The following is a 19819-nucleotide window of genomic DNA, read 5'->3' on the forward strand; positions in this document are numbered from 1 at the left end:
AACATCACTGAGGGTCTAGTATGAAGACTGTTGTAATCAGTAAAAAGTGGAATGAATGTAGGCCATTTGAAACCTTGGTGTATGTTTCCGTAAGATATAAAGTGTTGCTCTATGCAAAGTGACAAGAGAACTATTGTTATATAGTGCCTAATTTCTCTCATTCTTAAGAATTACTTCAGTTGTTGAACACTGTCTAAATAAATGCACAAATTTTCTTTTGTCACAGGAAAGGTACTGTCAGCTACCACATCTACAACTTCCATGTATTCCACCATTAATATCACCACAGCTGAGCAAATCGTGTCCAAAATAGAAAAGGATTTAGCAGCTGGAAAAGTAGAGCCAAAACATGTAGAAAGGATGGTTAGTGAAGTTAGCAAAATCTTGACTGCTTCTCAACCATTACCACCCCGAATTTCTAACAGGTATGCCACTCTGGTAATAGATTAAGGGTTTGTTGTATTAACTGTCTTGGTAAAGACAGTTGCTGAAGGTAACTTTTCATAATCATAATCCAAAAAAAGTCTCTTGTTCTTTAATGTAGTTATACAGAAAGGGCGGGAGTATTATTCTAGTGTTACTAGTTCTACTGTAATACAACTCCATGGGAAACTGTAGTTTTTCATGTCAAAACCACAGAAAATGAGCAGGATCAGCTAGACTTTACACTGTGCTTGGCTTGCTGCTCCACAATGTGCCTGAGAATTTGGGTGTATGCTCTTGGTAATACTAACTGTCTCTTTTGTTTTCAGAATAATAAAACTTGTGGATTATATTGGCTTAAAACTGAACTTCTCAGCAAAGTCTGCTGATTTTGCTTCCCCTTCCTTGGCTCTGGCAGTTGTCAAAACCAACAGTAACCACTTCAGCCAGATGTCTTTTGCTGTCCAGGATTCATCTAATCTCCAGGTAAAGCAGCTGTAATTCTAAGTACTTACAAATTTAAATATTTGTATTTTATATATTTTAATTTATAGGCAATGTGAGTTGGCTCTGCGTTTATGTCCCAGTTTCAGGATCTTTTATTTGTGTTATTTTTAGAGAAAAAATACTTTGCTTTTGAAGCCTTCTGGAGGCTCTTCCTTTCATTTTCCGTTGTGGCGTAAATAAGCAACAGAGTTAGAAACTGGCATTTGACTAGTAAGCTGTTAGAGAGGGTACAGCCAGAACACTAGAATGGACAGAGAGCTTGGCTGAAAAATTCCCCCTCCAAAACCTTGAATCATGAGTCATTTAATCATCTACCCTGACAGTGCTGAAATTTGTCAAGGAGCGTTGCCAGCTGGCTTCGTCTGTTAGAAGGTGATTAATTGCCGAGGGTGCCAGGAAAGAGCTATTATGTTGCTTGGATAATGATATGCATATATTTGTTACTCAGGGCTAGTTGCTCTCTCCGTGAAAAAGGGAAAGATTTGGATCTCGTTTGTCTCAAAACCTTCTTCCCGCCTGGTTGAGGAAATTCTAATTTGGACAATACCAGCCTTGGAGGCTTTGGCGAGGGGAGATGGAAAGATCTGGACAAATACTGGCACACAGTATCCTCTCAGAGGAAGAAGTAGTTTAATCTTACATGAGCCATAAGCAGTACTGGGATCATTCTATGATATTAAAAATTATGTGAAGTGATAACATGTGAGTTCTTTTTTGTGTTCTAAGTAATATGTGAAACATGAGTCTGAGGTTACTCTAGGAGGTGATAGTGCTGGAAAACAGGTATTTGCTAAGTAATGATCTCCTAGAAGTCTTATGGCATGGTAAAGAAATACAGAGAGCTTCAACAAGTTGGTATCTAGCCTAACCCAGAGCAACACGAATACCTTTTTGGAATTAATTGAGTATTTCTTTGGTAGCTATCTGAACAAAAGAGATCAGGAAGCTGAATGATCCTCTCGCTTAGAAGTGATCTATCCAGAGAAGAGTTAAACCATACTTTTAGGATACTGTGGAGAGCTCACTGTGTTATTCCTGATTACAACCGTTCGTTAAATATACAGATTATTTCTCTCTTCAGTTCTGCTAATGTGTCATGTCTTTCATAAACTCTGAGATAATGGTATTGGTATATAAGATGACTAACATGCTGCCCCGGCTTTTACAAGAAAAAGTACAAGAGATTTTGTACTAAACAAAGCTCCTTGTGTTCCTTAGGTTCAGCACAAAAGACTGGTTGAAAGTTCAGATCCGTTTTATAAAAAAGCAGCAGCTTTTAATGTATTTATTTGTTTATACACGCACGCGCGCGCGCACACACACACACACACACATATATATATACATATATATATATACACACACACAAACACCACAGCAGCAGGAACTTATCCAGTTTATTTTTGTCATTTTTTGCCAGATGAACTTGAAGATAGGGATGATTGTCTTAGGTTCTGCTTAACATACTGTACTAAAATCTTACTGACAAATAATAGCTGTTTAGAGTTTTTCTCAATTCATTTTAAAAAGGCTAAATCTTAACTGCAATTAATTTTCCATGAGCAGTGGCATTAATGAAGCCTGCATACCTACATATATGTCCTTTGTTCCTATACAGGCACAATAATCCTGCTTCTCATACTTCAGGACGCTCAGTTCTGCCATGTTTCCTATGGCCTTTCACTGTATTTGTTACCCTAGTCCTTCATGTTTATTTGTAGACTTCTCTTTGTTTGCCCTGTAGTGCTGTCAGCTGGCATACTCCCCATAGGGTACTCCCAGTACCACCCAGGGAGAGTTTACTTTCATGTCCCCGTTGCGTATTCCTTTCCTTAGTAATACCCTCAGTTCCTCCCTATAACATTCTTCTCCCATGTCCTGCTCTCTTTTGCATGGCCTTCTGGTTGGGTAAGAGGTATTGCAGGGCCATTTTGGAGCTCTACGTGGAGTAATAGATTGAACAGCTGTTGCAGAAAGAACAGATAAGGGTTAAGGCTTCCCTTGGGCATAAGTAGGGTTTCTCTTTTCTCTTTGGCCGCCAGAGCTTAAAAATCTTGGCAATCTTTCTCTCTCTCTTATTTTTAAACATGGTTGAGATTAGCCAATGAATTAAAAAGCTTTAGGGAAGCTTTAACATAAACCTAGATAGATGGCATAAGTGTGAAAGCTTCATTTTCTTGCAAAATCATTTACAAATAGCATGTTTCACCTGGGATATAAGAAGTTCTTTGCACGCTTCTGTGCTGTGAAATGCTGATCTACCTCCAGAATTACACGTAGGTCTACCTAGGTTGTTGCTCTTCACCTTTTTCAAATCAATATTATCCACAACAGTGATGATGTGTCCCAGTAGGCAAATGGATAAAGACAAATATTTTCAGTGGTAGGCAGACCTGGAAGAAACTGCATCATTTTCAGGCCTGCAGGTGCTTTTAATCCTTGGAGAAAGAGAGGGATGAGAGGTCAACAGTATGTTCCTGGCAGTGATCGAGGTGGCACAAATACCTGTTTCAAAGTTCTAAACTGAAAATAAGGCACAGTTTAATTTTTCTTTAGTGATAGAAATGAATCATAATCTTTGTACTTATTTTACAGATCTCTCTAGGTACTGGAACACTTCATGACTTAAAAAATCTTGGATCAATTACACTTCCTTCATCACTGCTGACAAATTTACCTCCTGAAGAGTTGGACTTGGCTTCTAGAATTATATTCAACTTTTTTAAAAAGACTGCTGTCTTCCAGGTATCTTTTTGGTAGTCTGTTCATAATGGTTTTAAACTCCAGACTAGATGAAAGTATGAATGATTTTTTTTTTTCCCCCCAAAATACATTTTAAAATTTTCTGATAAAAAATTTACTATTTTTGTCCCGTTCTCACACCGCATAACAACTGCAATTGCATATGCTGTATTTCACTACTGTTTCCTTTAATATTTTTAAACTTGGTTATATATTTGTTGTTTCAGGATCCCTCCTTGAAAAATGCATCTTTAATCAGCGATGTTATATCGTCAAGTGTTGCTAACCTCACACTTAGCAACTTAAAGGCAAATATTACTGTCACTTTACAGAATATCAAACCCAATCAGGTATGATTTATGTTTTGGCACACTTAAAAGTGTTATTTTGTTGCCTCAGTTGGAGATGTTGTACAAGAAATACCATACTAAGAATGCAGATTGTTTTGTTGGTGCTGTTCTACTGGTGTGGACATTTCCTTTGCATCCAGACTTTGAAAAATCCCTCAGCTTTGCGTATTTATCATTGATATTAGTTTTTGTTCTCAGATGATTTCAGTTAATTTTGTTCTTTCGCTTACCGTCCAGTTTTTATCCTCCCTAACTGCCCTTCTGTTTTTTTCTCCAAAGAATAATATCTCTTGTTTGAAAGTTGACAGTAGGGGTTGATAGGGAGATACTAGAGTCGTGATATTTTTAGGTGCTGTGTGGCCGGAGAGCAATATAAGGCTTTTTCTATAGGAAGAATGTTGTTCCTTAAGCTTGAAAACAGGATTGTGTCATCATTAAGTGTTAGGGCTCATATACAGTCTCTCTTCTGTAAATGAGTGTCACGGATTAAAATCTTCCTGTCTCTGATCCTGAAGAAGAGTTTTAAATACTAAAATATTACGAACTGAAATTTGTAGTGATTCCACTTCTGTGTCTGAAACTTCCGTCTAGAGCTGGCTCACTGTAGTTTTTATTTCTATTGATATAATATCAAGTTTTGAGATATAACTGTAGAAGTATTAGTATCCATAGCAATGGATTGTATTACTGCTACAATTTATAGGATTTTCATTGGCAGAAAGAAGACCTGTATGTAAACCTTTAACATCACAGTAGGATAAAGTGACCAAAAGTTTGCAAATTAAAAGATTTTTTCCTTTTCAGTATGGTCACTTTCTTTGTACTTATAAAATCAGGAAGGATGAGAAATCCAAAGAATTTATGCATTGAAAGAAGATGATGAATCAGTATCATAACGTTTCTACCAGGAGGAGGTCTCATGCTTATGCTGAGACTTCATCTCCTCTATGGCCTCTTCAAATGTGTTCTGTATATTTTCACAGGTGTATTAAGGCATTCTATGCGTCTACGTTAATTTTGCATTCACGTAAAACAGTATTTATTGTTATCTGCATTTCGTACAATGTACAAAAATTGTACAATGTACAGTTCATAAATTACTTGATTATAAACTCACAGTTTAGTGAAACATCTTTTTTTCTCTACCTCTGAAACAGGATAATTCAACAGTTAGATGTGTTTTTTGGGACTTTAATAGAAATGGTAAGTACTTGATATATCACCCAAAATATCATGCTCTTTTAGCTATATTAGCTCATGTTAGTATAAAGGAATGCTGTTGTCAATAAGAAAGCTGTTTTCTCTGACAGGTGGACATGGAGGCTGGTCATATGAAGGCTGCATAGTTAAAGAAAGTAGAGCAAGTGAAACAGTCTGTTCATGCAACCACCTTACAAGCTTCGCAGTTTTGATGGTAATTATTTAAAAAATTGTGCAATCTTGCCCTGATTCAAGAAAACACTTAAGCATGTGTTATCTTAAACAAATTAGAATTTAGCAAGCACGTGTCAACTATTAAGTACCCGACTAGCTCCGTTCACTTCAGTTTTAGTACATACATGTGTAAAATCAGTCACATGCTTAAGCTGCTTGTTGAACTGGGGCCATGAGTTCCATTAAAGTCAAAATCTTTTAAGTGTTTTACTAAACCACAGCTTTTACATTTAGGCAATCTTTATTCTGTAGGAAAGAAAAATTAGAATAAATCAAATTTAAAACAATATTTTAATCAAACATCATTTCACAGATTTTTTCCTGTTTTTTAATTCACCTTTTATAAGCTCTGTGATGAAAAAACCTGTGTCATTTTTTAATGCAGAGGAAAAGGATCATTTTGTTGGGGACTTTTTGCCTTTAACAGGCATGCTCTCTGAAATTAACTTCTGTTTCCCTTTTAGAACTTGTATGGAAATACTCCTTTACGTCCCACGCAAGAATTGGTACTGACTTTTATATCCTATATAGGCTGTGGCCTCTCTGCAATTTTTCTTTCCATTACTCTTGTGACCTACATAGCCTTTGAGTAAGTACTTGTTGAGCTAAGCTCCCATTTTTCTTCGCTTGTGATTGCTTGTAATGTGCACTGCAGTGTCCTGTCCAGCAGTCACTGATTGTGGCTCAGTTAAGAATGCACACGTTTGTTCAGTTTACCAGGAGGGTGTTGAGTCCATCTTGCAGGAATGTTTCACTTGTAGACGAGTGAATGAATCAAGAGGTTCTGTACAGTGACAAGTGAAGAAATAGTACTCCTAAGTGTTTTCCAACATATTAGCGTAACAAAATTGTGGAAGGATATGTTTGAGATAAGATACAGCATACACAGTGCAGTCCAGAATGATAGCATTTTAAAATGTATTTGTCTTGTTAAATGACATGTGATTGTGGCACACTAACTTTCTTGATTGTTTGTCCAAACATTTTCTAAAGCTGATTGAGCGTTAGCTATTTGATCCTCCATATTGTGTTTTGTAAATCCTCCTAGAAGTTGCTTTCAGCACCCATTTACTCTCTCGTTATTCTGTCATCAAATAATTACTTGTTTCTGTCAAGGCTGTTGGATGCCCAGTAGAATGCCTAATCTAGTTGAGCAGGAAAGAACACTCACTTTTTGGTTTTTGGAAGTACTCCAACACACAGAGAAGCCTAACCCAGAGTGTAAAAAAAAAAAACCAAACAAAAAAAACCCCACTGAATTAAGATGTAAGAATCCAGGCTGTGGATAATGGAATCTTTTTACAGACTTGCCATACAGACCTTGTATGTGTGAATCTTCTGTCACTCACCTTCTCTGTATAAATGCAATATATGAAGAATTACATATGAATAAAAATATATAAATAAATATTTTATTGGCATTTGTGCAATAAGGACTACAAGAGAGAAAATCAACCTAGGATCCAAAGTAGCGACAATTGATGTGATCTCACTAATTTGCTTTTTAGGAAAATCCGGAGAGACTACCCCTCCAAAATCCTCATTCAGCTGTGTGCTGCATTACTTCTGCTCAACCTAGTTTTCCTCCTTGATTCATGGATTGCTTTGTATGATACACGAGGCTTGTGCATTGCAGTTGCTGTATTTCTTCACTATTTCCTATTGGTTTCCTTCACTTGGATGGGCCTAGAAGCTTTCCACATGTATCTTGCCCTTGTGAAAGTCTTCAATACCTATGTGCGGAAATACATCCTTAAATTTTGCATTATTGGTTGGGGTATGTATTTTTTTTCACTTTGGAAGCTAAATGGATATATTCTTGTGCCAGATATTTTGGAGAAAGTGACACTTATCGAAAGTGAAAATGAAGCAGTCATTAAATGCTAATAATCTGTCAGTGACCACATATTCATTATCAGTAAACCTGGTCCTGTATATTCCAGCTTCTGAGGTATCAACTTCCCCCTAGCTGCAGAATTTTTCAGATTGCACGCTGAAAAACTGAGGCTGCTGCAGTGCCAACGGATGAAGAATTTTCCTTCTGCAAGTGTAATAGAGCCAATTTTGAACTTCCATTTCCATCTTCCAGCCAGATGACACCAGTTCTGTTTGGAAAATAAATGTCATCACGTATATATATTCTGTTTCTGGAATAGCCCTGTTTCTAACAAAAAGCAGCAAAGCCCACCTACCTGGCTAAATGATGAAGAGATTCTGGACTTGATTCTCCTCTTTGGCCCACTTGAGTAAACAGGAGTGAAGGCACTAAAATCGATAGAGTTATGTTTCTTTAAATAGACATAGGTGGGAAGAAAATCAATATACTGTGTTTGATGTTTTAAGATCTTTGTTACTTTACACATATCTGGGTTAGATTACCGTAGGCTGTAAGTAAAATAGCTGGATTAAATCCCATGATATTTGTTGCCTTATTCAAAAAGGTTTAAAGCTGGCTGTGGAGCAGAACATTTGTTTCTTTGTAAGTTATTCTCCTGAGCACAATTGGAATGCCTCAATTTTTAGGTTTCTTGGGACAGCTAGTAACAACAGAATTCAACAAAGTTCATAAACTGGTTGTAGATTTCACAGAAAAATACAATAGTTTCAAGTCATCTTAATACTGTCATTGTGTCATTATTTTCACTTACGTGTTTGCTCGTAATCTTTTAGGGGTACCAGCAGTAGTTGTGGCCATTGTGTTGGCAGTGTCACCAGATAATTATGGACTTATATCCACTGGAACGTTTTCAAACAACAGACCAGAGGAATTGTAAGTTAAAAGGAAGCTTGCTTCCCGCCCCCCCCCCCCCCCCCCGAGCCCTACCAAACTGCTTTTCTTGGAAATAAAGGTGGTGGAGAGAAGAAGGCAATGGGAGAGCTTTGAAATGGTATGGCTCTGCAGTATGTCACATGCTCTGTGGTAACTGCTGGTATGAATATGCTTACCCTTTGGCCAAAAAACCCCCAAATTTTACTAAAGAGGTAAAAATGGTTTGCATTTACAACAAAATATAGCTTTATCTCATATTCATTTTACTTGATTTCTGTTACTTATAATGGCTGACAGACTTTGCTCTTGTGTTCTAGCTGCTGGATTAAAAGTAGAATAGCCTTCTATATTACTGCTGTGGGATACTTCTGCGTGATATTCCTGATCAATGTCAGCATGTTCATTGTTGTGCTGATCCAGCTCTGTCGCATCAAAAAGAAAAAACAGCTTGGCACTCAGAGAAAAACCAGTATTCAAGACCTCAGGAGTGTTGCTGGTCTCACGTTCTTGTTGGGAATTACCTGGGGATTTGCCTTCTTCACAGTAAATGAGATATTTACATACCTCTTTACCATTTTCAACACTTTGCAAGGTAAGTTTATCCTTCATGCCGTAGCCTGTTGTGTGCAATATAATGAACAAAGAATTTTAAAAGGGCACTTTATTCAACAGCAAAGATGTAATTTTGGTACATTCTTTAATTAAATTAGAGATGATACTGCTTCCCTCTTATCAGATATGAAATAGTAATGTTATATTAATATAATATATAATACTTATATATTTTATATATATATATTGCATATAATATATGTTATATATGTAATAATATATATGTGCTATATATAGTAAATAATATGATAATGATATGTAATATATAACAGGAAAGCAATCTACTATTTATAATATATTTATATCTATAAATATTAGAATTGTATAAATGTATGCAAACCAGACACCATTGGAAGTGACAATCTGTCTTTCTCTAGTCAGTGGACTAATTGTAAATACTCAGCTACTATACGTGTTCACATTAATGTAGTAAAAATTATATTATTTCTCAGCTTACCTCTCTAAGGCTTAGGTGTGAGGTCAGACATTCAGCAAAGGGCCATTGAGACAGGCAAGGCTGCAGCATCTGGAAGTAAGCTGAGGATGGCGTTTAGTACTGAAGTAGTCAAGCAGTACGTAGGTTAGGCTTCGCAACTACAAATGTGCTGTGCACCACAATGCCCAAGGTAGCTAGTTAAGAGCAGTGCATCACATGCTGTTGTCCCCTGTATAGAGTGGAGGCCTTCATGATACTGACTTTCAGTGCCTGAAACCCACAAACAGGCTGTTTATCCAGGCACTTGTGCTCTGGGATGTCTGTTTCTCCACCTCAAATGTTCTTGAGTAGGAGAGTCCTTAGGCATGCAGCTTGGCAAAGGCAGGGATGCTACTGGACATATCCAAAAGCAGAGTTTCAGATACTATGAAAGCTTTCATGCAGAACTGTAGGCACTATGGTACCTCAGGTATCTGCATGTTCCTGAATTGTCCTACTCAAGTTAGAATCCAGACTTCTGCCTAAGTGGCACTTCAGTTGCTTAGGTGACTGGCTGAATGGTTTTCCAGAGAGATTAGAGCAATTAAAATTGCAGTTCAGTGTATATGCCTCTCTCCTATTTGATAGGCTGATCTTTGTGGATCTTGACTATTTGGCTAGTTGAGGGGTTGAACCCACATCTTCTTAGCAGGGGAAACTTTTATAAGGAGGGAGAGTTAAGTCCCACCGTGTGTCAATAGCAGTGAATGAGGAGCAGATAATGCATCTGTAATGTGGCCCTGGTAGGAGACAGGGATGAGCCCCACCCCTTCAGAAATATATTTGGCTTTGAGTTTGTGGGAAAGGGGTGTAAGTTATTGTTATTTTAGTTGCTTTCTTTGTACAAACGTTTAAAATAATGTAATTATGATTTTGTGGACAGTTAATAGTTTTCATGTAACCTAGAGTTTGTGGAAAGTTCAGTAAGGCTGCTCCAGGGTGCTGGCAATCCAAAATCTTTTTCTGTAGGGTTAGCAGTTCTGTTACAGCTGATGGTAGTAATAGGTTAGCTGTTTATGATATATGGGACAGTGTTAAAAGGTGTGCTGAGAGCCGTGTAGCCTGACAGTGTCCTGTCATACCCTCTGTTTGACATTGTTTTGACTTCTGTACCAAAAGGCTTCAGTAAGGTTCGGGATCCACAGATTTTTCCCTTCTTATTCGAAAATACAGAACTGTGGATTTTGGTTACCTATTTTCTTCTTCCATTTGTGTCTATGATACCTATCATCTAAGTACAAGGGAAAAATATTCTTAAGTGTTCAGAGTTGTGAACTTTTTCACCAAGAAAGGTGACATTGCTTTTGATTAGAACTTAACAACAACAACAACAACAACAGAATTATTTACACATAATACTTTTTAATACATTATGCATTAAGAAGCAGCAAAAAAAATCTATTTTGGAACATTCCCTAACCTTTATCACTTTGCAGGGTTCTTCATTTTTATCTTCTATTGTGTAACAAAGGAAAATGTTCGTAAACAGTGGAGAAGATATCTTTGTTGTGGGAAATTCAGGCTGGCTGAAAACTCCGGTAATTATGAAAACTTTATAAGCTCAGAACGCTTGTGCTCAGTGTTAAATCCCTAGCGTTTTGTATACATATTTTTATTATTATTCAATTAACCATACTGCTGTAGTTCCAGGCCTAATTGATTACCCTAGGTATAGCAAGCCTCTAAAACTATCCTCTTTAAAGGTTGCAATTTATTCAGCTCTTAAATGCTGTTGCATTAAGTCGTTAACTCCAGTGGACCTCTTCCTGGGTCTATAGGTATACCTTTGCAGAAGACCACTGATTGTGATTAGGAACCCTAAGATTTGTTCTAGCTTCTAAGTCACAGGTAGTTTGGTCAGTGACTTTAACAAAAGGAAGATGGGTAGTTTCAACCAATAAACCTGTAAATGGGTTTGTGGTATTTTGTTATTCAGTACTTGACTTACCATAAAGCTATGTAGTTTTCATGCACTTGAACTCCAGAGGGACAACTGTACTTTAGTTACTGGCAATCTTTGATCTGGTCCACAGTCATAAAACTATGACTGCTTGCTTGCTGAATTGAAGAAAATGACCAAAAAAAAAAAAAGGAAACTATGTACAAAAAATTTAACCATCAAGAATCATGAATTTCTTAGACTGTTATTCTGACTGTAATACTGTGGGGAGAGTTGGGAAATCCTTGCTGTTATTCTGTTTCATTTGCATTATTAGCTGCATTTTTATATTTTGCTTTTATGAGTTGCACTGCTTTCTGTAACATGTATCTACCGTAGACTGGAGTAGAACTGCTACTAATGGTTTAAAGAAGCAGACCGTAAATCAAGGAGTATCCAGTTCTTCCAATTCCTTACAATCAAACAGTAACTCCACTAATTCTACAACACTGCTAATGAACAATGATTATTCAGTGCATGCAAATGGGAATGGTATGTATAACGTGAAAAAGTATTTCTCAGACTATTTTCCTTCTTTTTTTAAAACAACAGCTTTATGCTCTATTACGGTAATGTAAAGTGAATTGTTGACCAATTATTGTCCATAAACACAGAATCAAAATATTCAGGATGTTGTCACAAATAACGCCACACGTGCATTTTAGGGCAATACACAAAGTTTTGAACTATCCATGTCTCCTACTCAGTATGAACTGCTGATTTGTATACCACATTGTAGGTAACGTTCATTATTAGAGCAATTACTGTTCAAAAGGTGCTGTTAACGCCTTTCTTGCCACCTGAAGGTATTACTATAAACTTTAAACGTGTTTTAAAAGTTTGTATTTTAAACCTTATAAAAATAAACATTGCCTGAAGAAGAAAGAAATGTAAGACACCCAATGAAGATAGTTTAAAAGTATGAGCGGAACTATGTAAAAGGTAATGTGAGGAAGAAATTCTGCTAACGTTAATGGAAAACACACATGGAAGCTTCTTACTGAGGGGAGAAGATGAGAAAATGGAGATAAAATCGCCCTAGCGATGAGACCACTGCTGAGAGCGCTGCCTTGCCCTCAGCACAGAGCGCTTACTCTTGGCCACAGAGTAAGTTTGAAAGCAGAACTGCTCTATATCTCTTTATTTGCCCTGGGTACTTTTATGGATACTTTTCCCTAACAGAGCTATGTCTTTATGTTGCAGGAAACAACTTTTGAAAACTCTCCATCTTTCCCATTCCAGCACAGTACTGTCCTCTGAACTGTTACCCTCTGCTTTGTTCCTGAGAAGTAGAAAGGCAGGTTCTTGTAGCACTCCAATCTGTGGCTTGTCTCCTGAGAAAATTAGATACGAATCTCCACTGAATTAAAAAATGAACCTCTTGCAGTCAACATAATCTGAAGTAAAGCGTGATTAATGCGGCTGATTTGAGCTCTCAGTACAGATACTCGCTTTTCCAAAAAGCAAAATAATTCTGTAATGTAGAAAAGCCTAAGCTGAGCAAACCTTACAGGACCTTACTCCTGTGTGCCTGAGTTATTTCTCTCAATTGATCAGGAATTGAGGTTACGAAGCCAAGCTACCAGCTGCATTGTTTAGTATGAAGTTGTAGAACAAGCACATAGTGTCTGGGTTGTCCTCATTTCCTGGCACATTCTGTTAGAAGAAACAGATAATCAACTGGAAAATACAGTAATCGCTCAGATGTACAAAGTAAAAGCTATGAATTCGTATGTGCTGCCCGTTTATGTGTTACTGTCCGTTTGGATGTATGAGCTGTATAATGTTTAGAAATCACAAGACTTCAAGAAATGTTCCTTTAATGGCATTTGAACATGCCCTGAATAGCTTTCCAAATTAATTGAGCTTACAAAATTAGTTCCTTTTTTGTCATGTCCTTATAAAACCTCCTCTGTTTGCATAACACAATACAGTAGCATTATCACGCTACAGTCAGTAGCGTTATTTGTATCTAACAAACCAGTTCACAGACAAAAAAAACAAAGCAGTAACTCTCACTGTCATCAAATACAAATTAAGGCAATATTTATAGGGAGAAATAATACCTTTTTGAAATGTTCAGGAACAAAAGCCTGCATGTCTTACAGGTTATATTAGTCACTCTAATATTTATAGTTATATAGTTACACTATATTAATTACTCTAAGAAAAGATATCACCTTTCCCTACATTTGCCATGCTTAGAACCCTTGCACCATCACAGCTACAAAAGCATTCCGACTACTTTGTTTAACAGAGGGAAAGGGGTACCGCAGATGTTTTAGTGAACTTGTTTTTTGCAGCAACTGAGTGGATGGTCCTATTGTGGCTTCCCAGAACGAATTGTTATTGTTTTGGCTAGTAGTACTTGGAATGAGATGCAAAACTGAGCGTTTAAATAGTGGAGCAGTCCGCATTCTGTGTCGTGTGCTCCTCTTCTATCTAATACCAGGCTATAAAAATGCATGGTTTACTCAGATGATTAGATCTTTCCTGTGTGAGGGTCTGTGCATGTGTTAACCCAACAGCTACTCAGATGAATGCAGCTGAAAGAACTTGGAGTGCTGCAATATACACTCAGGTCTCCAAGAAAGCCTGCTTCATCTCCCCTTACATTTTATTGCATGTTTTGAATGCTGTGAACCCTGTACCATATCTTCCATTCGTATCAAAAGGGCTGTATAATACATACTCGCATAGTTTGTTTGACCAAAAAATTCCTTCTTTTTAATGAACTTCCGGGTCTTTAGGCCTTCCAGGGAGAAGTCTATGCTGATGCTTGCATAGACTTGGTCCTCCTCGGGAAATTCTGTGAAGCAATTCCTTATTCTTAATCACCCAAACATGGGGCAGTTGTATCTGGGAAAAGCTGGACAAACGCCCCGAAAAGGTAATTAAGCCCGGTTAGATAGGTCAGGCCGGTGTTGGATAAGTTGGATAAGATCATAGGACCTTCTAATTTGTTGTGCCTGATCCCCTGCTCTCACAGCTAGGAATATACAATAACACTGTAATATTTTATTACCAAAAAAAAAAAAAAAAAAAAAAAAGCAGCACACTCCAAAGAGAAAGTACTCTTGGAAATGAGACCTGTCGTAAGTTTATTAAGCTGTAAACACTTACGGTTTTGGCCTCACTACTTCCTCGGAAATGCTGTTCCAGACAGTTCAGTGACTTGCCATGGTAAGTTTGAGATGTGTGTACAGCCTGTGGTTTTGCTTGCCTGCTGGATTGTGTAACTTGATCTTTTCATGACATACTAACGTTCCTTATTTTCTGTTTTTCTCTGACAGATTTTCATGTTTGGGAAACTCCCATTAGGTATCACATGACTGAACCTGCAAATTCCATCCCTGAGGAACAGAAAACACCTTTCTGAATTTGTTCGTAGAATAGCCTTATTTTTCTCCACAGATTCTGCCCTAACAATAGGGCATAGCTATTCTGAACGTTTCTTCAAAAATACTGCAGTCAGGCAGGGGGTGAAACCTTTACATATGTACAATTACAGTGTCAGCAAGTATGGTATTTTCTGTCCTTTGGCTCTTTACGTGATTTGAATTGATTAACAAAGCTTTTCTGCTTATCTTACCCTGTTTACGTTTGTACATATGTTAGTGGTTGATGGTCTTTTACCTTCAACTTTGTGTTTAAGAGGTTTTGCATACTCTGGGGGGTATTTCTTCCTTTTTGCAGGTCCAGTGGCAGCTCAGTAGTTTGGCATGGAGCTGTAACTTTTGTTTGACAGCCATCTCTGCAAACCCCTTAAACTCCCGTGCTGAGATATTCAAGTTTAGTCATATGCATTATATTTTCAAAATGATAGCAAACTTTGTCAGCTGGAAATACATGTTCACATTTCTTATTTAAAAAAATACTGGCTCTCATTCCAAAGTAAAGCTTGCAAATGAGGCTTTGATATAGGTGATGCACTCACATCTGCTCGAGTCGGTAAGAAAACTGCTGGAAGGTATGCAGTCTACCTAAAGTTTGGTGTATGCCTCTAGAGGAACTAGCTGGGTAGACGGATACCTAAACCTGTGTGGGGCTCTGCTCCAAGCAAAAGAGAGAAGACAAGTCTAGCCCAGTCACTGGAGCAGCAGAACCCTGTTTGCAAGAGGGATTAAGTGCAGAGGAGGGAGGATGCCTAATGCTCTGTCTCTGGTGACCTCAACAAGAAATAGTTAGAGAGGGTCCTGTAATGCAGTTTGGCCCCTTCTGGACGAGTTGTTCAGAAGTCTGAGGTCATGAGAAGGGTGAAAGGGGAAGGCCGAGCCATAGCAGGATTCTGTTCCAGGAGACTTTGCGTATTTGATAAACTGAATCCTACTAGAAGGATCCTACTAGATCCTACTAGAATCCTCCTACTAGAAGGAGGATCAGATTTTTATCCTTGTAATGAGTCATTTTTCACTGCCTAGAGGTTTCTTGCCGGTGTTTTTGATCTTCCCTAAGGCAGAAACTGCAAGTAGTTTCTACATTAACTGTCTGTCTTTTCAGCGGATTTAACACTAGGCAACAGTGACGATGTTTGCACGTTCAGTATTGTGAACACTAACACAAGTAGCAAACTTGGATGGTTTTTTTTTTTTATTAATGCTGTTTCTAGTATAAATGACAGGTCTGCATCTGTGTTTGTGAACTCATTTCTCAATAGTGTGTAACAAAATTCTTCCCTCTCTAACGTAGTCTTAGTTTTGGTTTTTGTTTCCCCATCATGATGCTCTTTATGAATTACCTGCACTCAACCTTAAATGGCGGGAACATTTATTAACACAGTTCTTGTGGATTCCTAATAAAATGCACAGACAAAAACTTTAATTATATATATTCCATTTTCTTTCGATTTAACACATAGTAGTTTTTAAGTATTAATGAACTCTGAAAATCAGTTGTGAACGTAATATGTAGCAGAACTCTTAGAAGGTATTAGAGATTTTTATATGTGATATCAGTATCCTGGCAGATCTTTTAAACTGGCCTACTTTGCAAAAGAAAAAGAAAAGGAAAATCCACTTAGAAGCATTTGCGCAAATACTTACAATAAGAAACGTCAGTTCTCAACAGAAATGTCTACGATGGGATGCATGGAGATACGAAATTGCATTGAGTAATTTAAGCATTTTTGGAGTTGGTGTTCCATTTCTTTCTTAAGCTGCGATCAGTATTACACGTGTTCACTGTAGATTCACCTAATATGGAAGATTCTCAATCCAACCGTCACTGGACCTAGGCCATATTCTAATTATTGTCCAGGAATAAATGCTGCAAATTTAGTGCATTTCAGTGGAAGAAAATGTCCTTGGTTCTCCAGCACTTTCATGTTTCAGATACAAGGCAAACCTGAAAACATTTTAAACTTAACTTTTAATACAAAACTAGAGAGAGAAGTATTTGGCATTATGTAATGAGATTTATTCCAAGTCAAGTTCTCACGAATTCAGAGAATTGTGACCTTCACTGTTCAGAATAAAAGATATATAATTTTACTGTATGTGCAACATATTATCTCCCAAATCTCATATTGATTTCATACAGAAAAACAAATATGTACAGAAAAATTCCCATTTTGAAATTGTTATAGGACTAAAACTAGAGTGTATGTACTCTGTATACTGACTGCAAGAGCCTGTGGGGCTTGATTCTGAACTTTCTGACTGGAGATGCATTTTTGTTTCTACAGGCCATCTTTCCAGTGAGAAGAATGGTGTTTCATTCAGTGTACAGAATGGTGATGTGTGTCTCCATGACTTTTCAGGCAAACAAGTTGTAGTTCAAGAAAAGGACGATACAGGCAACCAAAAAAACCATATCTCACTCAGAAGGACTTCAAAGAGGGGAAGCCTAACTTTTATTGAGAAAATGTGATTTCCTTTTAAGCAGCACACTGTTCTACAGTGTGAAGTACAGATTTACTTTTAACAGTTTTACATAATGTGAGAAGACCAAAAACTGATTTTAGTATATGGTACTGGAACTTCAAGGCAGCCATGTAATGGATTGACAAAGACAATTATTAACAAAAGAAAAAGAAAAGGAAACTACTATTTAAATAGGTACTTCAGATGTCGAATTACAGCTGGTACATTTCCATTTTGATTCTTCATTGGCGGGTTTGGGGGCATTTTTTTTTTTATATTTAAAGGAATATTTTGTTTAGATTTTTTTCAGTACAAGTGAGTTAGTTTATCTGGATATAGTACGTAGTAGTATTGTATAAATGTATGAAATTACAGCCTAGGTATACAAATGATGTTATCTTTAAAAATGCTAGCTGCACTGTCTACTTCAACTTCTTGTAGGCTATAGTTGCATACTCTATAGTGCTGTACGTAAGCAGAAAAATATCTACCGTTAAGCATCTTAATGATATTTTTGTATTTATTTCTTGTAATATAAATTTTAAATATTCCTTTGAATAGAAAAATATTTGGTATTTTGTTCTAACTTTTATTGTAGTTTGCAGGTGCCTTTAGTTGAAATAACTGACACAGAAGTTAATTTGTTCAGTAAGTTCAATCACTTACAGTGGTTTAAATATGTTCACTAGATACATATCTGTAAGTATGAACATGCTTAGTCTTTTGAACATTAGTGGTCTCTTACTGCAGTTTGGAGGGATAGAGGCTGGGTATCATCAAAGCGGAGTGCCGAGAACGGAGGAGTGATATATAAGAGTAGACATTAGGTTATTAAATATGCTTTAATTATGTTAGTGGCTTGACTAAGTCAATGGGAATTTTTGCCGTTGATTTCAGCGAGGTCAGTATTTTATTTTGAGTGGTTATTACAGAGATTAAACACACTGCCTTTTCTCATCTGCAGTGGTTAACTAGAGTAGTGTTATTTTTTGAAGAAGAAAAATGATAGGAAATAAATGCTAGCTGCTATTTTTAGTAGCCAAGTAAATTGTTGGTTTTGTTGTAAGGTTGCTTTATTAAGGGGCAGCTCTTGACCTTTAATTAACACTTCTGCTTGTACTTTGGGCCTTGCTTGGCCAAACATATTCTGAGGCCCTAGCTCAGTAAATGCCCAAAGCAAAATTTCATTCCCTTTGTGGAATTTGCCTCAAAAAGGAGGGTTGGATTTTGGCTCTGGATGCTGAAAGTAGGGAGAACCATAGGTAGAACCCATGGGGTACCTATGGGTAGAACCCATACAATGTTGTGAAGAGTCTTCCTGAACAGAAATTAGCTTTGGGACAGTAGTGAGGCCTGGTTGCACTTAGCCGTTAGACAGGTGGGCAGCTCTCGACGTTTTTTTTCTCCTTGTGTTCTTGGACAAAGACTGAACGCTCCTGGAGCTCTTCGGTACAGGAGCAAGAGCTAGAACAAGTCAGTGTCACATCCCGCTGTGCCAGACCCTCTAAAGGGGATTGTGTGAGGCAGACACGTGCTGGAAGGGGGCAAGTGCTTGGCTTTCCCAGAGGACTCGGTAGGGAGCCCTGGAAACAGTGCTCAGCAGAAAGCCTCAGTTAAATGCCTCCTATCTGGGACTCTGTTGTAGTTCAGCAATTGAACCCCTAAAGCACTCAAACCCTCTTGTGGTTCTGTATGTAACGTGTGGTTCTTTTGGTCACGTATGTCTGAGACTACTCTGAATATGCTTTTAAGGGGAGAATTTAAAGTATTTGTTGTGTTTATCCATGAGGTTTTAACTACGTGTTAAAAACGATGGTACTGGAATGCTAGTAGTTGGAGTGCGTTTCTGTGAATGCTTTAACTTTTTGGCTAATTGCCTTTGCACTGTGTCTTGTAAATTTATTTAATGTTCTTGTATTTATATTTTCAATTGTAAAAAATAATAAATTTATAGCAAGTATAACACACATGATATATCAACGTTCTCTTTTATATAAGTGTCTCCTTACAGTGGGCTGTTTTACGATCCTTCAGATGACGTCAGCTGGAGTAAGTAATCTCTTGGAGATAATGCTGACCTGGCCCTTGCATTTAACTTTTTCCACATCATACCGCATCTTTCATGGTTCTAGCAGCTGTGTTTTTAGCAGAAAAAAGTTTGACATAAATCTCTCCAGTCAATGCTTGCCCTGAAGTCTGCTGAAGCTCTTCCACAAGAATGCTATTTGAGCAGAAGCACATAGTATATTCCACTCTTGCTGAACTGCTTGCAGTCCTCCTTTGTTTTTATTTTTGCACCCCATCACATGCTAAGATTTTAAAATCATTTTCATTCAGTTTATCCTTAGGGGGAAGGAGCCTTTTCTTACTTTGCCACTTACAAGCATGCACACCTTAGGGTAAAATTTTGTACCCTCAGCAGTATATTATTTTAGCTCAGTGAATGGTCACCATGATAAACTGTAACTGAGAAAGTGTTTGCACGCTGGGGGGACTGCAGGCACTGAGCTGACTGCGGGTAGAGAAGTCTTCTAAGTAAATTTTCATCTGAATTATCTCAACCTCCTCCCTAGGGAGTATATCTTTAAAAGTATGTGATTAAACAAGTTAGCATGTTGTGATTGACGTGACTTTGCAGCTATTTTGCTTTCAGTCCCTGGTAGTTCACTTAAAGCTTAGCAAACCTAAGCTATATTTTGGTCTGAA

General features: G+C 37.5%; 1 protein-coding gene across 5 annotated transcripts in view; it reads left to right on the top strand.

The window, feature by feature from the left end:
- ADGRG2 (adhesion G protein-coupled receptor G2) overlaps positions 1–19080 on the top strand; it is a 68617-nt gene extending 49537 nt beyond the window's left edge. For 4 of the 5 annotated variants that reach the window (XM_068918537.1, XM_068918554.1, XM_068918546.1 and 1 more), the window contains 13 exons: positions 227–425; positions 753–909; positions 3526–3675; positions 3900–4022; positions 5180–5225; positions 5333–5436; positions 5921–6045; positions 6965–7233; positions 8127–8226; positions 8544–8818; positions 10750–10851; positions 11592–11744; positions 16936–19080. In XM_068918537.1, the coding sequence (XP_068774638.1) occupies positions 227–425; positions 753–909; positions 3526–3675; positions 3900–4022; positions 5180–5225; positions 5333–5436; positions 5921–6045; positions 6965–7233; positions 8127–8226; positions 8544–8818; positions 10750–10851; positions 11592–11744; positions 16936–17120 (1988 nt within the window). In that variant the 3' untranslated portion in view covers positions 17121–19080. Of the gene's footprint in view, positions 1–226; positions 426–752; positions 910–3525; positions 3676–3899; positions 4023–5179; positions 5226–5332; positions 5437–5920; positions 6046–6964; positions 7234–8126; positions 8227–8543; positions 8819–10749; positions 10852–11591; positions 11745–14545 lie in introns of all 5 variants that reach the window. The other variant, XM_068918564.1, reaches the window with a different exon arrangement.
- The last annotated feature ends 739 nt before the right edge of the window (positions 19081–19819 follow it).

Source organism: Struthio camelus, chromosome 1 (genome assembly GCF_040807025.1).
Source record: "Struthio camelus isolate bStrCam1 chromosome 1, bStrCam1.hap1, whole genome shotgun sequence".
NCBI lineage: Eukaryota > Metazoa > Chordata > Aves > Struthioniformes > Struthionidae > Struthio > Struthio camelus.